Source organism: Anoplopoma fimbria, chromosome 12, assembly GCF_027596085.1.
Source record: "Anoplopoma fimbria isolate UVic2021 breed Golden Eagle Sablefish chromosome 12, Afim_UVic_2022, whole genome shotgun sequence".
In the NCBI taxonomy this organism is placed as follows: domain Eukaryota; kingdom Metazoa; phylum Chordata; class Actinopteri; order Perciformes; family Anoplopomatidae; genus Anoplopoma; species Anoplopoma fimbria.
In genome coordinates this window covers 16,457,614-16,485,568 of record NC_072460.1, presented here as the reverse complement: position 1 = coordinate 16,485,568, position 27,955 = coordinate 16,457,614, and the positions used below count along the sequence as shown (strand labels likewise).

Sequence of the window (27,955 nt, the reverse complement as noted above, 5' to 3'; positions counted from 1 at the left end):
TTCATAAGGTGTGGTCACCCCATACTGTCTGCCTGTACTTTATGGTTTATAAGTTTATAAAAAGAATCCCTCAAGTCCCTTTCACAAGCAGTCTTTCCTTGAGATGTTCAGGAAACCTCCTGCATGGGAATTTGTGAATGGGAGCATGGATGCATTACGAGAACATAGGCAATAGCGATGTACAAATTCATTGTCCCCATTAGTAACTTAGGACACAAAGACATGGGAAAATAAGGCCCAGGTTGAAAAATACATAAGTTACCCTAAACTTAATCTTGTGTATATATATTCATATAGCCACATATATGAACATGAGTATACATGTTTGAACTTTTATCGAACTCAGAGAGTGAACTGAAGTTTGATGTATCACCAAGCAACAGGGAAAATAACTAAAAGGGAAAATGGTAATAACTTAATTGAGACACTTGACTTTTTTCATGTTGAATAGCTGTTCCCATCAGGTGTGTCCTTCAAGTAGCTGGTTAGTGAAACACACATACACATACATACACACACTTAAACACAAAGGATTAATACACAAGTAGTGTTGTCCACCTCCACCTTGTCTGTCATGCTATCCTTTCACACTGGGGCGTATTCTTTATTACGCACATGCTCATACAGTCACGTTCATGCACTCACATGGCACGAAAACACTGCTCAGCCTAAAGGCTTTGTGGTTGCCTAGCTGCCCACCTTCTCACCTGTACCCACCCATCTTCACCTGTTTAGATGCTTAAGACCAAAATAGACCAGAAAATTAATTGCATTATCGCTGCACACTGTACAAGCAATCTCAAGTGGCTGTTGATACTTGTAGAAGAGTCACTGTGGGCGGTTTAGTGAGGGTTTGACTGGGTTTGTCATGCGGCCTACTCGCTTAGGACACAGCTGCAAAAGCTAGTTGCGTGGTTAAGTCTCTTGCATCTGGAACAACATCGGGCCGAGGTTCCTGCCCAAGCTTGATCTGCTATGTCGTCAATCTTTTGTCTCTAAATCAATTTTCCCACTTACAAAGATTTACATCAGTACTGCCCTTTGGGCCTGGTTGCCTGAATAACCAAATAAAGAAAGACAGGATCATTGAATAACAGCACTAACTGGGTTTACCGAGGTATGATTGAAACAATTCATGTTGTACAACTTGTCATACCACGACGTCTGAGTGAAAGTATTTATAGCTGTTTTGAATGACCCTTTAAAGGCAGAATAAAAACCTGTCGTCAAAGAGAGGGGGAAGACACGTTATGAGTTGTCCAGTTGGCTTCAATTATTTTACAACTAAACACAGAAAGAAGACACATTTTAGCTGCAACCATCAGCTCAATAGCGACCCACAAAAATATGCCCGCTTTTAAGCGGCCACAGATTTTGAGCTAGGAGGCTGAAATTCGGGATGGAGGTCAGATGTTTGTGAGGTTTTTTGTGTGAATAAATGAACCAGTGGATGCATGCGTGAATAATAGAAAAATCAATTTTGAAGGTTTTTTCAGTATCAAAGTAATCCAGTAATAGTTGACTTCAAACAGGAAATGCTAATAGCTAATTCCCTCTTTCAATGTCTTTCAATGGTGGCCAATTTCCCAAAAATATTATTAAATATTGATTGATTGTACGGCCATTATGGTAACATCAGGTCATAGGATCAATAAAATCAGTAGGTTTCATGATTAAAGGAACATGAATGTCTGTACATAATTTAATAGCAATTCATCCCAAAGTTTTGGAGATATTTCAGTCTGGACCAATGGTGGACCGATACACGTTGCCTCCCTACAGCCATGCCGCTAGGTGGCTAATGTAGGGAGAGCTTGAGATGGGTGTGCTTCTTGGATTGGTTTTGTAAAGTCATAAAAATGACCAGCGTTAGAATATGGTAGGTGTGAGGTTAGGTGGGTTTCAGGTGATCTGACAATCACTTTGTTTAAGGCATGCAAACTCCTTTAGTGTTTTGTTCTATGGAAGCTCGACCAAAATCACGTCATTACCTTGGATGAGCCTTATCGTTGGAGTTTATTGGTCAATAACTCAGGTGGGAATGTGAGTCTGTATCTTAGTGTTTGTGTTTAATTAGACCCTTTTTTATATTGTTTATTTCTTTACATATTTACCCCTGTCCTTCTTTCTCTCCCCCTCTGTTTTTACCCCTCCTCTCCAGCTCTTGGAGTATGTTGGCAAAGGAAAGAGCATCATGGACGTGGGTTTGGCCCAGGCCCGCCAGCCGCTCACCACCCGCTGCCACTACTATGAAGTGGAGATTGTTGACGCTGGGGAGAAGTGCTACATTGCCCTGGGCCTGGCGAGAAGGGTGAGTTTTCTAAGAAAAAAACCCAAAAACTTTTGACAACTACACACACATACACACATCTACATTGAACAGAGAAGCAAGTTTTTCTTTGCTTTTGGCCCTTTATCCTATTTTACCACACTATTATACATTAGGCAGCGTAGCTCAATGAACTCAAGGGATGTGGACTGAAGGAATATGCCCCCCTTTCGCTGACTCTTCCATTCTTGCCCTCTAGTCCCCACACTTCAACAAATTGTTGAGCTCACACATACTAATGATGGAAAACTTTGACAAAACCCTGAATTGGGAATAAGGCGGGTAATTTGCATGTGCAAAATGTTCCTCAGGCGCTGTCTTGGGAATGTTGTAAACTTGTTCTAATGAAAGAGAAGTAGTGCTCTTGTCTTTTTAAATTAAATATAAAAAAATTGGATCCTCACATACATGAACGTAAATCTGAGTGTATGGAGTACTGGCTCAGCCAGTAAAACCATTTTTACAGTCAATTAGTCTATTTGAGTCTAGTGGTACTGTCAAAAGCTTTATTTTCTTTCCCATTATCCAGCAGCTCAGCCATTCTCTTTGGATATAATGGCCTACTTTTGGGTAGATTAAACACCTCCAAGAGGAAAATACAATTAGAGAAATTTTAACACCTATCAATTTGAGCCCTTATTTCTTTTTCCAAAGAATGCACATGCGGTTCCAATTTCAGCATTTGCACTGCAGCTCTGCAAGTGACTATTACCGTGTTCAACGGCTTTGAAGAATTGAAAAGACAAACCTGTAGATGTTTGGGAACTGAGTGAGACTGATGCACATTAAAGGAGTACTTTACCCACAACATGAATAAAAATAAAAACAATTTTGTTTTTCTTGCATGCCTCCACTGTGAACGAAAAAATAGCAAGACAGAGAAAAGTCTTGATCAACTGAAGTAAATAGGGGGCTGCGTTTACAAACTCACAAAAATAGTAGTGAGCATACGAATGGATAAATGAGACTTTGATTATGCTGCACTAGGCGTGTGAGAGTTTGTAAGAGGTTATTTTGATATAGTTTTGCTGTTGCTTCAGTTCATCACAACTTTTATCTGCTATTGGATTCATCGTCCGCCGTGGAGGCATGCAAGAAAAACAACGTTTTCTTTAAGAATTCAAGGTGACACTGCGGTGAGTTATTGATTCACAAGTTTTCCTTTAAGCGATGCAGAGAGAGAATACAATTTGGATTAATGTTTGAAGACAGTTCCATACACAGCTGCAAGGATGTAAAGTACAAGCAGTAATATTTGAGGATTTTAGAGGGCTGCTTTGAATCCTGCTTACTAAGCTTATAAAGTACAGGATTAAACTTGTATAAATGTCTGCTTTCTGATTGATAGATTCTCTCATAAAACCTATTTGCATTTCATTTTACCTAATATTATTCTTCTGACTCAAGAACCGTTTCTTCGACAGTATGGGGTCATGATTTGTGAGTTCTTTACTCCCTGTAAGTTTAGCCTCCAAAGTGTTATGAATGTGAAATATCAGTGACTGCCAAAGCCAAGGCCTGTGGAGAGCTGCCAGCACTGTCTCTCCCAGGGTCAAAGCTCTGCTCCTTTTAATAACAAAAATAAAAGATGAAACTTGTACCACATCTCTCAAGGTCTCAGGGGCAATTTATATAAAACTAGAAGAGAGGGATGCACTTTGAATGGCAATAAGACAAAGCAAGCTATAGATGCATACAAAGAGGGGAGGCTGGGAAATATACTTAGACTTCCCATCTATGTGTGCGATCTTCCTACAGGTTTCCATCCAAGCCATGTCATTTTTGAAAATAGCTAAATTTGAACATCCTTTTTCTTGATGGTCTTATTATTGTCGTTGGCTCTTCAAAAGTCATTGATGTCTACCACTCAATATTGAAACAAAAAGACACAACAATAAATCAGTAATGCCAATAGTATTGCCATCTTCGTAGATATGTTGTTTGCCAAACCACCTGGCGAGTATTTCCCATAATTCATCCTTAAAGTCAAACTTTTTGCCTAAGGAAAATAAACCCTAATGATTGAGCTACTGTGCATATTTTTCTATTTTTTAAGAGAAGATAAAACTGTTTTGGACATATTTGTGGAAATAGCTTTTAAACTTCAGGCTTCTGGTTAGGCATTTTCCCTTGTTGCTGGAAGACACACCATCAATACCTGTGGTGCACAACTGACAGGAGCACATCATATTGTAAATCCTGCGAATGTTGATACAAAACGTACCCTTTTTCAACAAACCCACATAACCTTTGTTATGGACCTTTAGCGATTACAACATTAATCATCTGGGAGAACCGTCACTTTGTTGTGGTTATATTTGCACGAATGTTGAAGCTAGCAAGTAGGGATAACTAAGTTGATGCTAGTTAGACTAGCTTCCTAAAATTCCCACTGATTCCCACCAGACTTTACTTAAAGTTCCTGTTATTTCTACAGGCTCCTTCACACTCACGGGCATATTCACAAAGAATGCATTGCAGCTGTTGATAGCAACGTGAATTACACATCACCTGCAGCTGCTATCTGCCCTGTCTCAAACTTCACAAACGATATTGCGCTAATGATATTACAGCGCATACACCGCCATAAAGTTTTGCAGCTGAGTGCAAATTACCCTTTTCTTTGGGTCTGATTGCAGTTATCCATGTGGCAAAGAAAGAATGTTGCTTTTGCGCCAAGATAACAGTAGGCAGAACAATGCCAGAGACTGCGAGCTTCAGGTTATTTTGGCAAGCAATTTAAACGTGACAGAGATAAACAATATTCAGGATTTAATATGCCATGAAGGGGCGATCCCAAGTAGTCAACTATTCAACGATTTGATCTAAAGAGTCCGATTCAACTGCCAATCTCATAGTAGAAGCATCGCAGTAGCAGAAAAATTTGGTTATGAAACAAAAGATCATTCCATTCGGGCTACAGGTGGGTGCTGAATGTTTGATTTGACATGAATTAAAAATTTAAGTAGACGATTCAAAACAAATGCCAAGAATGTTTATACTGATTTCATAGTAAAAATTAATTTATAATTCAGTTTTAGACTTTCAAGCCATATTTACTAAATTATTTTCTGTGAATTAAGAGAAAAAAATGCCTGATGTGTACACACATGCTCTCAGTTAAACACACTCAGACGATGCTCCCATGGGTGAGAAAGAAGTTGAGTGGCGATAACTCCAGTTCCATTACCTCCTCAGAGTTCCTCTCTCCTTTCTTTTTGTCAGCTTCTTTTCTCACAGCATCTGGGTTTTATTATAAAGACATTAAGCTTAAGTCCAGGAGAGGTGATATAGCAGCAAAGTGAAGGGCTTGGCTAATGACTGTTTACTCAAAAGCAGTCGCAAGTTTGCATGCTGGTCTTTTCCTGTAGTATCCCAATCCACTCATTAATGACCCACAGAGGGCCAGATTCTGTCTCACTCTTTGTTTGTTGTGGTTGCCGACTTCAGGTTCAAATTTGTAGTCAATTTCTTCATTCTTCACTTTACATCTCTTTCTTCCCCTTTGCCAACTTGCTCTCTGTTCCCATCTTAACATCCACATTAGCTGGTCACCTCAAAAGAAAAGTACCAGGTTTTACCCTAATTTGCAACATGGCTCCTGTGATGACAGTGTTGCTCATTTGGTTCACCACCTCACTATCATACAAATATTTGATGGATTGACATGAAATTTTGTACAGTATGTTCATGGTCCCCTGATGGCGAAACTTGCTTTGGTTATCTCAGACTCTACATCCAGCTCCAGCAGAAGTACAAAGTTTTCAATTATCCAGTGAAATTTCTCAACCTCTACTTTGTGGATTGGCATCACAAGTCTCAAACCAACACTGTGCCTAACTACAGCCTCAGAGAGCCACTAGCATGGCTGCAGACCTTTAGTGTGCATTACAATACCCATACTACCATACTATTTTGTATGCCAGGAAAGAAATGTTTGTCCTTAACCATTGTATGACAAATGCTTTATGCCTAAAATAACTGGATGTCCTACAGCATCTTGTCGCATTTTGCAGTATTATGACCCACAATCCTTTGTGAAGCAGATATATGAACAAGAGGGTTAAAGTCAAGGTGCAATGTTACGCCAAAGTAATAAGTCCCAAATAAATGCATATTGCATGCAACAGTACGTACTTTGCATGGGCAGCTGCAGTAGGTATTAAAAATAAAAATAAAAAGTGTGTGATCTGGAACTCAGTGTTGGTTTTAAATTGCATGTCCAAACATTGTCCCATTTCTCTGCACTTTTTTTTTTACAAAGATTCAATAGAGAAAATAAAGTGACGTTTGAAGTTTGAGATGTTTGAAAAACTGTTTGAAAAAAAAGTTCAAAAAGTTTTGAATCCCCCCAAGCCACTGTTGACAGTTTTCTGTCCAACAGGAAGTCAGAGGAATTTGTGCTATGTGATAAGTGTTAATGTTTTGTTTGTGAGGTAAATGTGTTGTTTAGTGTGTCAGTAATCGTAGATCTGTTTTGAGCAAACTGCAAATCCTAGACCTGACATGACCTCTGGCTTCTCTCATTCCTCTGAAGATAAGGGTATCCGTAAATGTATAGCATGCATATGCTTGGTAGCACGGTTGTTTTCATCCGGTACAAAAGCGGTTGCTAGGCTGTGGGACAAAGAGATCCAGGCTTAGTTATGGCGTGTAAGGAGTGTCGAGGGGGTATGAGAGTGTGTGGTGGGGGGTAGAAAGTCGGAAGGTAGAAAAAAAACAAGGGAAGCTATTCAGAATATGTAAAAGAAAAACGGGAAAAAAGCCGGAAAACCCTCATGTCCTGAAAAACAAACAAAACCTTACAAAAGGAAAAGATCATAACCCTGTGGGGGGGGGGGGGGGGATGGATATGTGCCAAAGTCGTAATGATTTTACTGAAGTGACAGACATATGGTTCAGCAGTGATCAGTGTCTGAAAGAAACTGATGGTTTTCTCAGATCACCAGTGACCCTCCAAGACGAAAGGTCATTTGTGATGACCCTTCATCTTGGAATGCATACAGTCATCAAGGGGGATGACTGTATGCATTCACTCTCTACAAAAATACAGTCATAAAGCCAAGCACACACTTACACACAAACAAGACATATAACTGCCCAGGAGACTGAAATGACTGTGTTTCCTCTGTCCTGGTATGACCTGGTCCTGGCAACAGCTCTTTTCCTCTTCCTCCTGTGATACAGCAGTCCTACTAACCGTTTTTCAGTGCTACGCCTGTGAACCTGTATATTCTAACAGGGTCAATTTAGGATAAAATTTAAGACCGGTCACTGTGCCAAGGTCTGATCTGGAAGCTGCAGAACTCACAGCTACCAGCAGCACAAAAATAATAAAAATGGTGTAACTTTTATTTAGAAAGGTAGCAAATTATCCCCAACTACTTTCATCATCAAATGGTTATGTTTTTAGTTTTTCTTCTGCTAAATATTTGCTGATCCCAGCCTCTCAGATTTTCTTTGGCATACATAGAATTAGACTGGGCGTCTTTGGACTTTTGGTCAGACAAAGCAAGATGTTTCAAGACGATGCGGAAAAAACGTGCACCTTTTATTATTTACTTACATTTCAAATACAAAACGTTCAATCTATTTATCGAGAAAGTAATTGGTATAAAATAATTGACGATGGAAATAATTTGTAGTTGCAGCGTGTGTTGGTTCACCTCCTGAACTTGGTTCAAAATTTCATTCAGTCATTCAATACCACGACAAACTTTATCAGTTTTATGTGTCTGTATCAAGAAAACATTTCCATACGCATCCATAAAAAGTGATTAACATGCCTAAACACATGCACATGGAAAGTCTGTTGTTGTCTTCACTCAGACTCTTTCTGTCATCGTGTGAGGAGCTGGAGGATTTATCCTGATGACACGAGGTTAAACAAACAGACCTGCATTAGTTCCCTACACAGTTTCTGCCCAACCCCTATAGCTGAGGTGGGCACGTACAAACAGAAACACTCTACTTTCCCTCCTTACCAACACATACCCATACACTCACATCTGTGGTACTTCATCTTTTCAGGTTGCCCTGTGATAAGCCAGTGTGATATCTGCTGTAGATGATGGGTATCTGCTTCCACATGGTTCCTCACACGGCCCGCACCTTTCCGCTCTTACTCTTCCAGACTTGTTTACTCTGCCACCGTGTGGAAATGCAGGCTCCTCTGTTGACACCGGTGTAGCAGCTGTGGATCTGATACTGCAGGGCTCTGCTCCGCCGTACTGACACGACGCCAGTGTTTGTTGTTCTTAGAAGCAGATTGCATTTCAATGATGGCTTCTGCAGACCAAAGAGGGGGTAGCGACCATGTTTCGAGAGCTTTACAGTACATGATAGTGGACCAGATGGTTAACACGGTGCTCCCTCTCTTAAAATACATTCCATCATATTTTGATAGAGAAGGAGTGTAGGTGTAATTTAGTGGCGCCACCACTGATTGAAAAACAGAAATCACAGCATTAACTGTTGTAATTTCAAAACCACAATAGGTTGGAATGTTTCTTTTATCCGAGTGAAAGCCCTTCCAAATTCAATAAAACAATATGATCTGTGGTTTACAGAATTTATGGCCGAGAGTCTGAAGATAGAAATCTTATTTTTACACCATCAAATAGTTTTTCAGGTATGAAGACATTCTGTATAAAAATAATCCGCCACTATGTCCCACAACGATTGCTAACTGTTTGATTAAAAAAACAGATAAAATATCATAGTAATGTTTTGGAAGGTGTTTCTATTCTACTGTTGAATAAAAATGTAGCAGCTGCAGTTTGTCAAATTCATTTTAAGACAAAAATGTGTAGTTTTATGCCAGTTGACTATTCCCTGTCCGCCTTCGTTACTGTTGCTACACCAGTCAAGCTGTCCAGCATGGAACATATGCAGTTTACAGTGATGCAATAACAGATGATTTATGACCTAAAAGTTGAAGTAATTAATTAGTAAAAACAATGAATCCTTGGTTTTAGAGGTATGCTTGGCTAAAAATGACCACCGTCACTTGCATATTTATGATTTGTTTGTGGCTAGCTAAGTGATTAAACTAACGTTCACTCTTTGAGTTGAGTGATAACCCTCCTAGTAGAAGACATGAAAATTAGGGAACATCGTCATTCTATTATTGCAGCTTAGAGCTAGTTAGTCCAAGTATTGAAAGTATGATTAGAAGAAAAAAAACAATCAGACAATTACTTTTTGGCCTCTTAGATACTAGTTTGTATTTTCGAATGGATAATTTTTACATTCAACATTATAAGAGAAAAGTTTCCTTGGATGAGGACAAAATTACGAAATTAAGATTTGGATGTGATAATGGTGCTTATATGACAATCAACCCAACAGTTTTACTCTGTACATATATGTATAAGAGGATAAGTTGGAGGATCACAAAGAGTCAGTCGGTTTCATCCTCTGGTGACCATGAATGTCTGTACAACTGTTGAGGGATTTCAGTTGGGGCCAAAGTAGTTGACTGACTTACATTGTCATCGCTCTTCATAAATAAGAAATACTGTAAAGCTGTAAAATTCTAAAGAATTATGGAGACTTAAGGGCGGCGTGTTACTCTAAATCACTGATTTGGAACCTGTTTCAGAAAGCAGGTTTAAACAACTTTGAGCCAAACTCTGAACTCTGAGTTGACTAAACCTGAGATGTGAAAGTTTTTGGTTCTAGTACAGCGGATGAGAGTTTGTTAACTCTGAGTTCAGCTTGTGCGTGATGAAAGAAGCCATCATCAATGGAGCTCCGATACTACAACAAATTTTCCTGTGCAACAAACTAATATCCAACCAGGATTTAGACTCTGACATTCAGTAAACCTCCACTTATTAATGCGCTTTGATACCTGTTTTGATGCAGACTGAATCAATGAGGTGATACATCAGCGTTTCTGGCTCTGCTAAAGGAAGGAGACAGATATAAACTCAGGATTTGTTGAAGTAAAGGTTTACATAATCAGTTGCCATGGTATCTGACCCAGGGTTTAAGCTAGCTCTCTCTCTGGAACTGAAATTCCAGAGTCTCCTTCATCTCAGGGTTAACTAACTCAGTGTTTTCACTAAACCTGCGCTCGGAAACAGGGCTCTGTCAGAGTCTGTGGATCATCAATCAGAGAGCGAAACACACAGACGTTCCTCTCCTCCTCGTGGAGATTCAGCCCACATGCCAGTCAGCCAGAGGAATCCTCGAGCTTGTGGTTCAGACGAGGGGGAAGAGCAGCAGACTTGGCGGATCAAGGGGTTTCAGGCTTGGAGGAGTAGCTGCATTCCTCCATGTCTCTCTGTCTTCCTCTGCTGATGTCTCACTCTGTCCTTTTCTCTCTCTCTCCCTCTTCCTCCCCTCTCTCCCTCCATCCATCTCCATTTCCTGTTCCTGAAGACCCAATGGGGTTGTCAGACAGGATCCTTGCTGTTTCCCTGATGTCCTGTCCTCAAATACTGCACTCCTGTCTGCCTGGCTAGACCAAGCTGTCCGTCTACAGTGTCCCTATTACTCATTCCTTTGCACAGATGCTAATAGTAATATCTGCTCTGTTTCATTTTGACTAATGTATCTCCTCTTCAGTCATCAGTGGTGGTTCTTTTATTTGGACTATAGCACTTTTCTCAGGCTGACTTTTTTTTTTTTTTTTGGACATCATCCCGGTCATATTTTGGATTCTTGAGACAAGATGAATATGAAACGTTGCATTTTTTGTTTGTTAATACTAGCCAAAAAAATATGCATTAGGGAGAGTTCAACTGAGAGTGAATGTGAACAGGATAGCATTTAGAAGATGTAGCCCACTGAGAGATGAAAGAGGAGCGTAATGTCATTGCCCTCCTTCTCCTCCTCCCTCCTCCTCTCGTTCAGTAATGTGTTTATACAGATATGTAGGTGCAGCCAAGACGACAGATAAAAATCTCAGGTAATTACCTCTGAGTCATTCTATGATCTTATCCGAAGGTTGGCCCTTAGTTATTTTTTTTGGCATGGTGAAACCTGGAGAAATGCATACAAACTGTACATGCGGACAGATTGAGAGAGAGAGACAAACACATCTTTTAACACTAGGTGTGTCTCCATCCACCTGTTTTTCTGCAGTTTGCACACAAAAAAAGGAAAAAAAGATTGAAATATGGCACAAAAAAAAAAGTTTGTATGCCTGGCTCAGGTGGAGACGTTTGTGTATTGATAAGAGCAAAATGCAATACGTTTGGGATGAACGTTTTGCAATGGAAACAGATTTGGCGAATTAATGATGGCGCCGATCAAACGTGTCTTCAACAACAATTGAAGCTTCAAAAAAATGAAAAAAAGCGGCAGATCAAAGCAGTCCCATCATCACTCCGCACAGATCTGATGTAACCTTCCCAACATTAATACATTTAACAATCAGTTTTCGACATTGTTTTTCCCCCCCGAGGTTCGACTTGTGCTCTTTTAATTCCGTCATCTTGTCGCACCCACTTCTTCTGCGATGGTATAAGTTTTTTTTCATCAGCAGAATTGGCGCCACCTACTGCTAATCTTGATTAACCAACTCCCTATAACAGCATAACGGTAGTGGATGGAAACAGCATTCAATTACATTTTCTTTTGGAGATTTTCTCAAAATTTGATTAAAACTTACAATACATTTGGAGAGCTTCTTCTTACCAACATCTAAAATAGAGTGGGAAAGGAATCCTCACACACAGAACATGTTAACATTGGTAACATGATTTAAAACTGCACTGGACACAACACGTAAAACCTGCTACTCATCAATTTAGAGTTGATTGAGGGTAGCCTGACATCACCAGACCAAATTTTGAGTGTGCGTTAATCCGGATCCTCAGCTCATTTTTGATATCAAAGGGGTTATTAACATGTGACCAGATCCGTCCATACAAGTACCTCAGAATTGTACTTTTTACTAGTAAAGGTACTTTGTTATTTTCCACTACTGGTCTTTACACAGAACCTTTTTGTACATAGACTCATTTAAAGAGGTCTGTGTTGCCTTGATTAATTCCTCCTCCTAAAGTTGTTTTATGCCCTGCCGTGACCAGAGGCATTGTGTTTTCAGGATGGGTGTACCGCCGTCTGTCCTAACGTGCGACCCATTCTCATGAACGTGATATCTCAGGAACGCCTTGAGGGAATTTCTTTAAAAGTCCCCCCTCAACGATGAACTGATTATATTTTGGTTGTGACCTCACACATTTTGGCCTAACTCACGAATTGATATGCTAATTAATAAAAAATTCACACAAATGTTTAATAGAAAAATGATTAAGTAATGACATTTTGGACGGATATGGATGTAAACAGCAACTTGACTGGTTGGCGGGGGCATATAACCGCAAGGCAGTAATTGTAGTTTTTATTTTATTTATTTATTTTGGTTTTCCTTTACCAAATTAGGGGTCTAAAGATAAAGGGGGTGTCAAATTTATGATATGATCTGGTATAGTTTTTTTTCCAAACAAAACCTGCACAGACTCCATGGTCGGAAGTTGAAAACAGTTGTATTCATTTCTGACCCGTGTAACTGTTTGTGTCTGCACAGGACTACCCCAGGAACAGACACCCGGGATGGAGCCGAGGGTCGGTGGCGTACCATGCTGGTGAGAGTTCAAGCCCATTTTCTATCTTTCTCTACTTCTCTCAGACTACAGCGTTTCTCAGAAAGAAGGTTGTTTGCTGTTAACTTTTATGAGTGTGGAATTCCCCCTGTAGTTTTGTTCAGGTGACATAAATAGATCTGATCTAATTCTTTTAAAGCATCCATCTGTTGCTTTTAGATGCAAACATCACAGGCCGCCGCCTCAGCTGGATGTTGAGGTGACTAGCACGAAGAGAGATCAAGGAGGATTGCGGGCAGATAAAAAAGCAAAGAGAGCAGATAAAACAGACGGTGACAGCATCAGAAGAAGAAAGATATTATCTCGATCTATTTCTGTGGAAGTTTGGTCATCTAGATATCTCTCTAAGCCACAACGCCCCCTCTCAAAAAAAAAAGAAAAAAAGAAACCAGACACAAAAAGTTTTATCTTTTCCCATGCTTCCACACAAACATAAATTCTTGGTTGTTTGTGATGACAGGCCTGTTAACAATATCTGCAAAGGCATCTGCAAAAAACCCCCACAGCTCCCATTCCAGGCCTCAGCACCCCGCCATTATCAGTGCTAAGACATTAGTTATCAAAAGCTGCAACCATGATATGAGGATAGGGGTAAGCTGGGTAGGTGGTTGTTTTTACACCGTACAAGCTACAGTTGGTAGCCGGCTCTTTATCTGACAATCCACTGTCACTGTCGAGATTTTGTCAGTCCTTATCAGACCAAGTTTAGCTGGCTCTTTATCAGCATTATTTTGAAGTCTGAAGCAGAACCCATTGTTATTTTTTTCTTACAGGGAATTCATGAAGCTCTTACTCTGAATGATTCACACTCCACAAATCTCACTTTCTGTTGTTTGTTCTTTCATCACGGAATGAGTATGATTTTTATTTTTAGAAGGGCGTTGATATACTTCCTTCTAGCTGACCTCTAAATCAGCTATACAAACACATCTCCACACACTTCTTCACTCTGCACATTCAATTAATATTTCTAGTAGATGTTTATAGTCTAAATACTATAATACTAAAATCCACATATCCCTTCGCAGATTCCATTTATACTTAGGATACATTAATAGTAATAACAGTTGATGCTGCGCGTCCTGCCGGGTCGGGGGATGATACTTCATTGCTGAGTGACAGAAGAGGCCAGTCACTCACAGAGGCTCACCACGCCAGTCCCAGAGGTCTAGCGCTGCGGTCTGCCTGGTTTGGCTGCCGTGCGTAGGACACCACAGAAATGTGCACGTCCCAGCAAAGCTCCCATTAATCTTATTTGTTAGAGACTAAAATGATGTATGTGGTTTTCCACGCTGTGTGTATGAGGTTTGCCTTCCCCACGCTTGGGTTAAGGTGCATGCTCTGATCCAGCTACTTAAAATCAACAGCCGGGGCCTCTTCTTCATGTCTCCCCCGAGCGCTCCCCGAGATTTTCACCAAACAGCTCAGGAACCTCAAGAATTGCACGCAGACGCCTTTTGGCAGAGTGACAGAAACTTAATGTATACACAGTATAGTATGCACTAGGTCATATAACCGCAGCAGAAATTGCTTTAAGAAGGAATGACTTTGTTACCTTGGTTTTCCTGCCCGGTGCGAGCCAAGACCGGTGTGAAGAGGTGCTTCTGTGACACATGGTACCTCTGTTTATGAACTTTTATGGCTTGTTTTTGTATTTGACCTCAGTATCTAAAGGGGCACATTTCTGCCCGTATATTCTTGGCAGGCCTGAGCTTTGTATGGTCTCATTGTTATTTTTAAAGACCTCAGGCCGGTCCTTTAGTGCTCTGAGTGTTTGTAATGTTTTACTGCTAGCTTTGAAGAAAACAGTTGATGTAGATAGAATTATATTATTCTGCCTGGAGGCAAATACATAAATTACATAATGATTCAATGCAACATTCCTCCTTTTCTTATTTAAACTTTTCATGTACAGCTCGACTGTACTGACTGCTATTCCTGTCATCCTGATTTATGATCCGTTGTAATGGGCACGCGACCACTGTTGACCTGGATCTGATGTGTATTATTGACTCTAAAGGTTGTGATTTTTACTCCAGATATATTCCAGTTATATACACAAATGGCTGCCAACCATATCGCTGCTCCTTTGTATAGCTTGTATAGTTTGAGAGTTCTTTGGCCTGCGCTGGTGTTACCACGAGTGTTTGTGTTGGGAGCCGGCCCAGTGTGGACCTCCATCCTGTGTGTTGGCTCGGATTGTCTCCGCAAGTTAATGGGCCATGGGGTGCTGTGGGCCCCTGTGGGCCCTATCAGGAGCAACCAGCCATCCAACCAGCGAGTGCTCCTCAGCAAGCCTCATTAACACTGTCACCCCCTCCAAACCCCCCATCAGTGAGTCACACGTGCTATGACTCAACACCCGCAGCTGAAGGTTCTGCCTGACCACCACCGCCACCCTCCATCCCTCAGCACCAAGCCAAGCCAACATAATAGGGCTCAGTCTAGCTTCCTTGACGGGGCCTAATCTGATTCCAGCTCAGGTTCTGCAAAAACAAATATTCAATACCAACATGTTGTGTAGAGGGATTACATTACCTTCTTACCTAATCGGACAAAAATGGATTTGGAAGAAGAAGTCACTACGACTCTTGACAGGCACAGACAGTGCCTTGTAAAAACACAAATCTAAAAGGAGCATGAACTCAGTCATGTGTGTCCATTACGAGCACAATTACATTACAGTACATTACAATTTCTCAAATTGCAATTTTTGTCCAAAACCCAAGTTATTCTGTTATCTATTATAGAAATAAAAGAAGAACCATTGACAATAGAGAATCTGGTACCAGAGACTTTTTGGCGTTGCTTGAAGAATGACATAAAACAAGCAGCCGATTATCTAAACCATTGGGTTCATTTTAAAGCCAAATGACTAATATTTTCATCTCTAAAGGGTACAAATCCCTCACTCTACCTGCCAATAAGTTTGAACATGTGGTGTATCTACATCGCCATGTTTGGTGGTCAACATAGTTAATAAACCAACTAGTGGGCAACAACTGTCAATTAAAATGTGAGATGTAATGACATGTAATGAAAAATAGCAATAATAGCAAACCTGCTCGTTCATTCTGGTGAAAGTCTAAGTAAAGATTTGAATTTATAGTTCATAAATACTCATGCTTTACATGATTGGGCCTCCCTGGCAAATGGGCCCAGGAAGTAGATTGTATATTTTGTATCATTAGCTCAACACTTTTTGATAAACTCACATGGCAGCTGCAAATTTCATTTACAGTCAATTATTATGAACATGTGGAAAGTCACCAGAAGAATATAAATATTTTGTTTTACATTTTCATGTTTTAGGAGTCTGTGAAGTCAATGTTCCCCGGGCAGGGAAGTCCAGTCTTTTCCAGAAAAACTCTCATGTTACGAGAAAGTCTGTTTTCCTTTTCCCAGCTGGTCTCAGTCCTCAGTCAGAGCCTGCTCTCTCCTCCGGTGGGCCCGGCACCAAACCCTGAAACTTACTCCCGTGTTCACCTTCTGGTTGTTGCTTTGATCACCCTTACATCCAGCAACTGGTGGCGGTCACAGTAGCTAACATTGTTAGCTTTACAAACAACTTCCTCAGTTTATGATCTTGACTTTTGCATTAACACCATCACCAGTGTTCTGCTCCGTTCACTCTCACCAGCCTCAGAGCCAAACTTTGGTCAACACCTCTATGCTAATTTTAAACTCTCTGGTCTCCAACACAAATTTTAACATTTTCCGCCACAGATGAGGTCCAAGTTGAGCCTACTTTCTCAAATTCCAACTTTTTTAAGTACCAAAGCGTACTTGGGTAAAACAACAGAACATATTATTGTATGCTTAATAATAAAGCTAGCCTTACACAAGTACCAGCCAAAACTCATCTTACTATATATTACAGGTTATGTAACACAAAGTTAATTCAGTGCTGTGAATGAAATAATTCATTCAAAAATTCAGTTAATCATTATAAGAAGAGAAGGGTTTAAAGGCGATGTGTACAGTTTGCTTTTGATTGTCTAACCAACAGTCCAAACTCAATATACATTCAATTTACTGTGTAAAGACTATAAAGTGAAATATAAAACAGATAAAAGCAGCAAATCCTCACATTTTAGAAGCTGGAAATGGAGAATGTGTTGCATATTTGTATTCATTATGGGTAGTTCTTCAGTGATGTGTTTAAGGATTATTTCCAGGCGTATAACATTGATTTAGTCGTAAAGTATCGTTGAGATTGTTCCATAAATATAATCTAAATAAATCTGCTTACGAACTGTGTGAGCATTTTGAAGATCGACTCCGGCGAACATCCCTCCAGCCACAGCTCTCGATGCTCTGCCAGGCCTCTCCTACCGTTGTAGTCCCAGTGAACCAGCTCCATCCTTCGACCCAAACCTGGACTTCCACTACCCCGGCTCACCTCCAACGCCGACCCATGTCACTCTCCAGAGCCGCCCTGCTCTGCTATATTTAGCGGCGCTGCGCCTGTGCCGGCGTGGCTTCACTGTTTGCCTAGTGTGTGGTGTTGTGACAAGGGCCCGCATGGGAGCCGTAATGATACAGTGTCTCCGTCTCCCTCCCGGTGCTCAGATAGAGATTGTTTAAACAGTATCCTGAGCCGGGGACGGGTCCCATGACAACTCCATAAATATTTACCAGCAGCAGCCACGCCGCTTCGCTTGAGGAAAAGCGCGTCTGCAGGCTACCTCTGCGGTGTTTATCTTTTGCCCTTTTTTTCCTTTGTTGTCTAGCGCAACTGTAGTATGTGTTGTTTTTGATGATTTCCTTTGGATGTTGTTGATGAGGTTTTTTGGGGGGAAGAGAAGTGTTTTTACAATCGCTGCTTTCACCTTTTTACACATCATCATCCAACAGGAATGTCAGGATGTCCTGTATATTAGCAACACATTGTATTTACCGCGCACATGTTGCACGCTGTGGTAAAAACACTAAAAGACGCAGTAAAGTCCAGTCAAGTTCAGTAATGGGACACATTAAAGACAGACAAAGATGTCCTTACACAGCCTATCCATAGTTGAGGCTTTAAATAATTAAGACGTACTGTTGCCTTATAAGGGGCCTTAGAAAGTATCAAAATTGTGAAATTTGTTCTACAAAAGTCGTAAATATTTTCTCTTGCAGTTATGTTGGTTATAAAATGTTTTCCATCTGTTTGTTGGCTCTCAGGAGACATCGAACACCATTAAACTAAAAGTTGTATTGTTCTGCAGCAGTCTGTTCAATCAGTGTCAGTCAGTGACGTCAGGCCTGTTGTCGATTTTGGCAAATCTTAAAATAATTAATCATTTTTAATTTCATAATCCCCTCAACCTTTATCTGCCGCTTTAATGGTCCAAGTCGTATTAATTGAATCAATTATATCATTAGAAACTATTGTTACAGACAGCTGGGACGTACTAAAAAATTAGACATGATAATAAATTGTTGGCCTTATTGTCTGTGCTGATTTTTTTTTCAATGATACTTTGTCATACATTCTCCTCTAAAAGGTATTAAATTGCATTCTATGGGGTATCTAAAAGGTCTTATTAGTACTAAGTTTAACTCTGTGAACCTTGCAGAACTGCGCTCACAGGTTAACAAATACAAATTCAGATCCTTTACTTCAGTGAAAGTACATAAATATAATCAGGAAAAAAACTATTAAAAGTAAAAGTGCTCAATGCATGAAAATGTCCCATTTGACAGTTTTACTATTATAGATCATTAGATTATTATTACTCTACTAGTGATTATTTTCATTATGGATTAATCTGCTGATTATTTTCTCCATTGATCGATCAATTGTTTTGTTTTTAAATAATTCTGAAAATGGTGAGAAATGCCATCAAAATTACCAAGAGGCCAATGTATCACTTTCATAATGTTTGTTTTGTCCAACCAACAGTCAAAATCTCAAAATTATTAAAAATAAAATAGAATATTAAAATAATGTTTAGAGAAAAGTAGTAAACCCTCATTTGTGAAGTTGGAGCGATGAAATGTTTTTGCATGAAAAAGGATTTAAATAATTATCAAAATAGTTGCCTGTTCATTTTCTGCCAATTGCTTTCACTGTTTTTTAATATTTTCATATGTTTTGTGTGCAAAAATCCGAATTTGTGAAGTCACGTATGCTGTCACATGAATGCAGTGCAGTAAAAAGTACAATATATTTGTCTGAGAAGTATGTGAGTAGATTCATAAAGTGGCAGAGAAGAAAAGTAAAGTACAAATACCTGCAATGTGTACCTAAGTACAGTCATTGAGTAAACTTATGTTAAGTAATAAATAAACAAATGCTGCAGAATTAAAAGTTTCCTCCTCCTCTGACAGATGATGGCAAGATCTTTCACGGCAGCGGCGTTGGAGACGCATTCGGTCCGCGCTGCATCAAAGGTGACATCATGGGCTGCGGCATCATGTTCCCACGAGACTACATCCTGGACGGAGAAGGTGAGGGGCGAAGGGTTCGTGTGCTGCATTTACACCGTCACTCATTAAAGGAGTTGATGTGTCCGTGGGAGGTTTCGCTCTTAAACCTGCTTATCGAGGTTTAGTGTAAAGCAACATTCAGTCTTAACAGAGTTCATTGTGTTGCATGTTGGGAAAGAAACTGGATGCAAACCAAGATCCCCCGCACATAAAAAAACTAAAAGACAATTAAAGGGGAAATTCTCTTACTGCTTTCAATAAGAGATGGATATAGAAGTTCCTGCTCTTAGGTGAGTTCAGTAGGTGCATTTACAGTGGGTACGGAAAGTATTCAGACCCCTTTAAATTTTTCACTCTTTGTTTCATTGCAGCCATTTGCTAAAATCGAAAGAGTTCCTTTTTTTTCGCATTAATGTACACTAGAGCCTTGGGGAGAGAGGTAAAGAAGAACCCAAAGATCACTGTGGCTGAGCTCCAGAGATGCAGTAGGGAGATGGGAGAAAGTTCCACAAAGTCAACTATCACTGCAGCCCTCCACCAGTCGGGGCTTTATGGCAGAGTGGCCCGACGGAAGCCTCTCCTCAGTGCAAGACATATGAAAGCCCGCATAGAGTTTGCCAAAAAACACATGGAGGACTCCCAAACTATGAGAAATAAGATTCTCTGGTCTGATGAGACCAAGATTGAACTTTTTGGCGTTAATTCTAAGCGGTATGTGTGGAGAAAACCAGGCACTGCTCATCACCTGCCCAATACAATCCCAACAGTGAAACATGGTGGTGGCAGCATCATGCTATGGGGGTGTTTTTCAGCTGCAGGGACAGGACGACTGGTTGCAATTGAAGGAAAGATGAATGCGGCCAAGTACAGAGATATCCTGGAAGAAAACCTCCTCCAGAGTGCTCAGGACCTCAGACTGGGCCGAAGGTTCACCTTCCAACAAGACAATGACCCGAAGCACACAGCTAAAATAACAAAGGAGTGGCTTCGGAACAAGTCTGTGACCATTCTTGACTGGCCCAGCCAGAGCCCTGACCTAAACCCAATTGAGCATCTCTGGAGAGACCTGAAAATGGCTGTCCACCAACGTTCACCATCCAACCTGACAGAACTGGAGAGGATCTGCAAGGAAGAATGGCAGAGGATCCCCAAATCCAGGTGTGAGAAACTTGTTGCATCATTCCCAAGAAGACTCATGGCTGTACTAGCTCAAAAGGGTGCTTCTACTCAATACTGAGCAAAGGGTCTGAATACTTATGACCATGTGATATTTCAGTTTTTCTTTTTTAATAAATTTGCAAAAAATTCTACATTTCTGTTTTTTTCTGTCAAGATGGGTTGCTGAGTGTACATTAATGCGAAAAAAAATGAACTTTTTCGATTTTAGCAAATGGCTGCAATGAAACAAAGGGTGAAAAATTTAAAGGGGTCTGAATACTTTCCGTACCCACTGTAAATGACCAAACCTGTGATATTAATTCAGAAGTACCATAATGTTAAAGACAGCAGCTAATATTATGAAACATTAAAAGTGCCCACTTAATAAAACAAAACATTTCAGGTTGATGCTATTATGAGCTTGTTCTGCTGTCTGCACAAAGAAGCCTTTATTCACACGGTGCTCTGTTTCGTCCTCAGGTGACGTGGACGACTGGGATCGCCTGGAGGTCCACCCGGGTCATGCGGCTGTCCAGAACAACCTGTACCTCAACGACGAGGAAGAGGAGGAAGAGGAAGATGGGGAAGAGGTAGAGCAGGGACAGGAAGGCAGGAACGTCACGGTGAGGAAAACACAACACATAAGAATGTTAGAGATTCATTAGAGCCACTAAAGGGCAGCATAACAAGCTGTAAACACGAAGATTACATCACTTTTTGAATTTATTCTGGTGAACACAAGCAGTTACTTATTCACACATCCAGCAGAGACAGAGCAGCATTAGCTTTCATTAGCAGTCATGGTAATGTCCAACTGATGAAAGTGACAATATTTACCCTCACTTTTAGCTCCACTAACTCTGAGCTCTTTAGCTGCTCCATATTTATAACACACAACATTGCGTTTCCCTGATACAGACGTTAATTATTAACAGTTATTTGACCCGTTAATGCTATCAGTTAAACAGTTAATAGACATGTTCAAAATGACCAAAAGGTGAGCAAAACTCAGAGGAGTAGCTTGACACTTGAGTGAGCCTGACAGTATTTTGGGACTAAACCCCCTTCACTTTAATCAGGAACTTGGCTTGGGTCTTGATGAGTTGTAACATTTATTCACTTGTAGCCTAAACTGTTCACACACTGCAGTGCTACGTTCACAGGTAAAATGTTACCGCTACTTTTATACTCATCGTCATACACACACGCTCTATCTCTCGTCCGGATACTCGCTAATGTTACACCGGGCTTTCAATCCACTGGTGGAAACCCTGACAATGTATACCAGGCAGACACACAGCTTACAACCTCTCAGCTAAACTTACTGATGTGGTGGAGAGTCACTGGGAAAGTGTCTGCACGTCATGTCTCCACGACGATGTACACAGTGGTATCGTCGTGGTTGTGTCAGAGTAGTTTTACGAGTACATGAGTAGAGTATCGGAGCGATACCAGATACTAGTATTGGTTTTGGTGCATATGTGGATACATAATGCAGATGTACATACTGTATAAAAAATAAAAAAAAGCGAGGCATTTAAAAATGCTTAATAGTAAAGCTGGAACGGATAAATAATACATGGATTAATACATGGATCCAATCAAAAGCTCCCAGAGATCAAGGTCGCTGTCCCTGTCTAGAACTCAAATATATTCAATTTACAATCATATAAAAGTATACAAACAAGAAAGTATTCACATTCACATTCTCATTGCATCTCTATTTCATCGTGCAGTGTTTAGCCTTTCTGCCATACATAGATACATCCTTATAAAGAGTAGAGTATCTACAGCCTGAATATTACAAGACTGTTAGTTAGTTTGTTTTATATTAAATCTGAGTTTTTCTGTTTGAGGCATCATACAATAAGTGCACAGAAGTGTTTCATGTAACAGAACAGAGAGCTCTGTGACTTGCATCACAATGATTATTTTTATATTCCGCTGTAACATCACTGTTATGCCTTTATTTATTTATATATATATACACACACTTTACAATCTAACCATCTGACTACTTCATGTTCGACTTCTTAGTTTATCGTTTTAATTACTTACGTTTGCATCTTGTCTAGACATTTAGCCGCTGAGCTAACTCACCCACACAGTTGTGCAAGTCAAGGCCTGGGGGTCACTGAGCGGGTGAGAGTGCACGACACGTTGTACTGAAACCCAAGTGGGCGGAAATAATCCAAGGATTCTTTTCAATATTTATTCAACAGGACGGTTTACCTTCGGTGGGCGTTTTGGTTTTGGTTGAAACTAATGAAGCCTGTTGCATTTCACTCACTTCACTTTTTTATGCTCTTTGTCAGAGCCACGAGCCTCCATTGACAAAAACAGTACTTTCATCTCGCAGAGTTGCTGTTGGACCACTGCATCAATCTGTTAGTATGTTTTTGTTATTGTGTTGCTTTGGAGAATCAGAACATCTACCAACCGATGGATGCAGTGGTCGACCAAAACTCTCATGTGGGGGAGTTGTTGGTCTGCTGACTACAGTCCGTTCTTGCTGACATCTCTAGTCAGTGAATTACTTACAGTTGATAGCAATGTACCTCATACAACCACACGCCAAAAAATCCAAACTACTTATTTTTTTCGAGCGGTTTGCACTGTAAATATTTGACAAGTGAATCAGCCTGATTATCAAACACACACACACACACACACACACACACACACACACACACACACACACACACACACACACACACACACACACACACACACACACACACACACACACACACACACACACACACACTTCACAGTACTTCAGTTGTTGTTTTAGAGTGTCTGTTTTTTGCTCCCAGACTTGGAAAGACGCCGTTGGTATTAGCGAACATCAAGCGTGTTGATGTTCTTTCGGGAACAGCTGGATAATGTTTGATCACTTGCTGATTTGGTAGAGACATGTACTATAAACATTGACCTTTTTTCCCCTCAAAGAACACAGACATTACCCTGTCACCTATTGTTTAGCGATATTTCCTAACCGTACATAAATCCTGTTTACGACTGGCACACTGTGTTCTCTCAAATGAAGTTTGTGGGACCAACAGTCAACACGAAAAGACATTTCTTTTTATGAGTAATTGTTTCAATGCTCCATCCGTGGATTACCATCAGTGAAAGGCATGCGTGTGTGTTTTAACTCGCTGTCGCCCCCTGTGGTCATCTAGGTGTTCTTCACGAGGAACGGGAAGCTGATGGGCCGGAGGGAGATGCGGGTCCCTCCCGGGGGCCTCTACCCCACTGTGGGGATGCTGAGCAGCGGAGAGAAGGTCAAAGTGGATTTGCATCCCCTCAGTGGATGAGTTGGGCACAGGAACTGGACTGGTGATGCCCTGCAAACAGCTGGCTGCACTGTAGAGCTCACCCACGAGTATTAGCGTGCTGCTAGCTCTCGCCAGAACGTCCGCTCACATGCACGTCTCGCTGTCGTCGTCCTCGACGCCGCCTCTGCTTTAATTTATAAGACCTGTACATTTTCACATTTTCACAACCGGATTGTCCTCCTGGTTGTAAAGTAGCAGAGAGATCGTACATGAGCTGTGTAAGTTACAGCATGCAGGAATATACAGCTGCACCTCGTAGCTAAAAAGAAAAACTAAAAAAGAAACTCCCAGAAGATATTTAACTGTTAATTCTATGCAATCTGTACTGCTATCATCGTCACATCTAACCTCCCTCTGCATGCTGTGTGTGTGTCTGAGACACTGAGCTGGTAAATCCCTCTCATGAGGTCTGGCACACTTTGTTTATTTCATTTGTCACGACCCCAAGCAAAGCAGAGCGAGGCCAACAGTCAGAGCTCGTCGATGGTTTATGTTTCAGGGAATAGATCCTCTCTCGCTCTTTCTCTCTCTCTCTCTCTCTCTCTCTCTCTCTCTCTCTCTCTCTCTCTCTCTCTCTCTCTCCTCTCTCTCTCTCTCTCTCTCTCTCTCCTCTCTCTCTCTCTCTCTCTCTCTCCACACACACCATCCCTCTCAACCTCCCTCTCTCTGGGTGAGGCTGCCCTCCTGTGAGCGTTCAGGAACCTGCTGTTGCCTCACCACGCTTGCTGGAAGTGAACTGTGGATCTGTTGCAATATTTCAGAAGTGCAACCACGCTCAGTTTGTATGGGGATTATTGCAGGTTTGGCAATCACAATCTCACATAAGATGCTGTTACTGAGCAGCGTCAGATCATAATGAATAGATTCCTGAGTAGTTTTATAGTTTTGCTGTTTGAGCCAGACTGAAAATTACAAACATGTCAGGGACATTTTCTCCAAGGGGATCTGCAAAGTATACGTTTAAAGTTATCTTCTACATTAATGGTTCAGGGAATGTGTTTCGTTTTTCGCACTTTGGGGCGGAGGAGACATTCAGGGCAGACATGAATAGAGTGGGTGGACAAAATGAATTTAAACCAACTTCCAGTATAATGCAGTCCGATGCAACAGCACAATCATCAGCCATTAAATGTAACCAGAGTTATATATCTATAAGTCAAATTTTACTTTGCAAACTTGCACAGAAGTCTCAGTTGCAGGGCTGTTGTATTGGATTGCATAAGACTGTGATGTGTATACCGTGTTTCAATATATCTATATATATTTTACTCAGTCTGCTAGTTTGCCCTCAATATTTAGGATTATTTCCCATCTTTTTCTTTTTTCCTTCTGATTTTTAACCAATATGTTAGAACGATGGGACGATTTTACAGTTGACTTTAAAAGAAGAGAATATGAAGAAGCCCTTTTGCAGTCAATAGGTAACTTCCTCTCCGTGTTGCTGTATGTGATGTAGAATTAACTGCTGGAGGCTTTTTAGGATAAAGACAATGATGTCTGGTTGTTGTTTGTGTGTCTGCAAAGCATTCGACAGCAGCCCCAGGGTTTGTTTCACAAAGCCAGATAAATGATTCAGCCATTTAACTTTGGGCTTGACTCTGGTTTCATGGTATCTCAATGCTGGCTCACTTTTAACCAGGGCAGACCTTTTTCCCGTGCACAGGGATGCAACAATTAATTTCATTGTTGATTAATCAGCTGATTATTTATCGATTGATAAATCGTTTAGTCTATTACACCACATGTTGAGAATATCAACCATATTTAGAAAGGCCTTAAAATGATAATTTAATGATGAAACGATTAATTGATCAACAGAAAAATAATCCAAAAAATATTTTGATAATTGATAAACATAAAGCAGTTTTAAGCAAAAATAGTGAAAAAATGCCTAATATTTTTGGTTCCTTTTTTATTATTATTATGATGATGATTGATTATTATTATTATGATGATGATGATTGATTGATTATTATTATTATGATGATGATGATTGATTATTATTATTATGATGATGATGATGATTGATTATTATTATTATTATTATTATTATTATTATTATTATTATTATCAGTTACAATGATCCAAATGATTGAGAGCAGAACATGTTGTATAACATGTTTGTTTACATCTTAGCAGCACTACGAAATACTAAATGAAAAATAACACGTGGCCTGTAGCGGCGTTGCTATGCAATGTCTAAGGAAAAGCTGCGGCCATTTTAATTCTGCTGTGAAGTGCAGCCAAACCAAACGTTGGGGAGGCTTTAACCCGTCGGTTTCAAGAGAAGGGAACCGGAAGTGCAAACATACAAACTTGTTTCCGGGTTTAGGGCTCATTCCTGCGACACTCACTCATAGCTATATTAGTAAAAAACGGTTATCCGAGATCACCGATGTTATGCTCGTTTAAACCTGGTACAGACTTGATTAACATCATGATACAGACCTCAGAGCTACAGCAATCTGTTCAGGTGAAAGAGAAATACTGTAGAGTTTATTGTATCGTGTCAGTGGGAGCTGGTTTCCACTCAAATTATTCAGAACAATGTGAATGATCTCAACATTATTATATTGCATCATTGAAAATCATCAAATTCCTCTACATCGTCCCACATCTGTATTTGTCTAGTACAACATGAGCAGCCCTGCAACATAAACTATAATGTTCATTCCTCTGTACCTTCCTCTGAGGTGCATCACCAGGTTTCTGTAGAGTTTCATCTTTCATACTGCAGGCAGTGATGCTAGAAAAATATGGTACACAGGGTTACCTATTAAATCACATATCTGCTGGATATGGTTTGTTTTTAGCTGTTGTCATGCATCCTGTTCAAGAGCCATTGACGTAAAATAATATGTAAATCTGTCATGTTTTTCTTCTCCTGCAGGGCTGGGTGGATAGATAGAGGCCGAGGTTAAGGTTGTAACAGCCTGAACAGTTAAACTTATTATGCTAGACAGTGCAAAGATATTAATGAGACACGGACGTGGACATTTTGGGCCACGTCGAAGTTCAGGGTATTAAAGTCACTTATATTAAAGTTAACTCAAAATCTCAGTTTACAAAAAATGATTGTTCAACCAAATTATAGCTAAATATCTGGTTTTAAGTTTTTAGTAGCATCTTTGACTTTATTCACCAAGGACTTCTGTAATAACTCCTCGCCTTGTTGACTTGCACTATAATGGCCTTGTTCAGTACATGTAAGATCATCAATAAAGGTTTCAGTAATGTAACAAAGTACTGGATTGTTTTGTTTGAAATGTCTTTTAAAAAGTAAGTATCTGTCTGACTTTGGTAACACTTTCTGTCCCTGTTTCAGTCCCCCAGTATTAAGTTTTATAAGTTGGGCTATAGTAATGGTTAATATAAAGATTCTTTGATGTTTTACAGATAACTTATATTCCAATAATAAGAATAAAGTAATTGTGTCAAATCCCTCTGACTAGTTTTATTCTCTAGTTGGTAATGTTGGTAATCCATGAATAAATACTAAATTTTTCTGTTAAAATCAGATCCGTGATAAATGAATACATTATTGATAAATGGGGTAGATTTTATGCTTGCTTTTTCAGAAATGAAGTGTCCCATAAGAGGGTCTAATAGGCTTAAAAAGACAAGTGACCTGTGGGAGGATTAAAACCTGACAAAAGGATGTTTTCTCTCAAACTGGCGACCCTAAAAAGTTGTACTTATTAATGGCTTATATTATGTATTTCTAAAGCATTAGTAAATGCCCTATTAACCATTAATTCATAACAATTTCCAACCCATTTTAGACTTATGTGACTATGATCTGTATAACTTTTCATTTAACAGGAAATATTATTGAGGTCTCTTTTAAAAGCAGTAATAGTTTCACTGTATTCCTGGTTGTTTTGAGTGAAATGTCTCAATAATTGTTTGATGGATTGCCATGAAATTTGGTTCAGACATTAACACTCCCCAGAGGATGAATCCTTATGACTTTTGTGATCTTGACTTTTCCTCTAGCGCCACCTTCTGGTCACTTTTTTTTTTTTTTTTGTTCAACACTTTGGTTTATGACCAAATGACACATCACCTAAGCCCTTTAAAAACTACATGAG

At 40.0% G+C, this 27,955-nt stretch overlaps 1 protein-coding gene across 1 annotated transcript in view; it reads left to right on the top strand.

The window, feature by feature from the left end:
• The window catches only part of LOC129100225 (SPRY domain-containing protein 3-like), a 45,124-nt gene extending 20,705 nt beyond the window's left edge, over positions 1-24,419 (top strand). The window contains exons 7-11 of the mRNA XM_054609804.1: positions 2,162-2,311; positions 12,873-12,930; positions 19,267-19,386; positions 21,004-21,146; positions 23,709-24,419. Coding sequence (XP_054465779.1) covers positions 2,162-2,311; positions 12,873-12,930; positions 19,267-19,386; positions 21,004-21,146; positions 23,709-23,843 — 606 coding nt within the window. The 3' untranslated portion in view covers positions 23,844-24,419. The remainder of the gene's footprint in view (positions 1-2,161; positions 2,312-12,872; positions 12,931-19,266; positions 19,387-21,003; positions 21,147-23,708) is intronic.
• Positions 24,420-27,955: the final 3,536 nt, after the last annotated feature.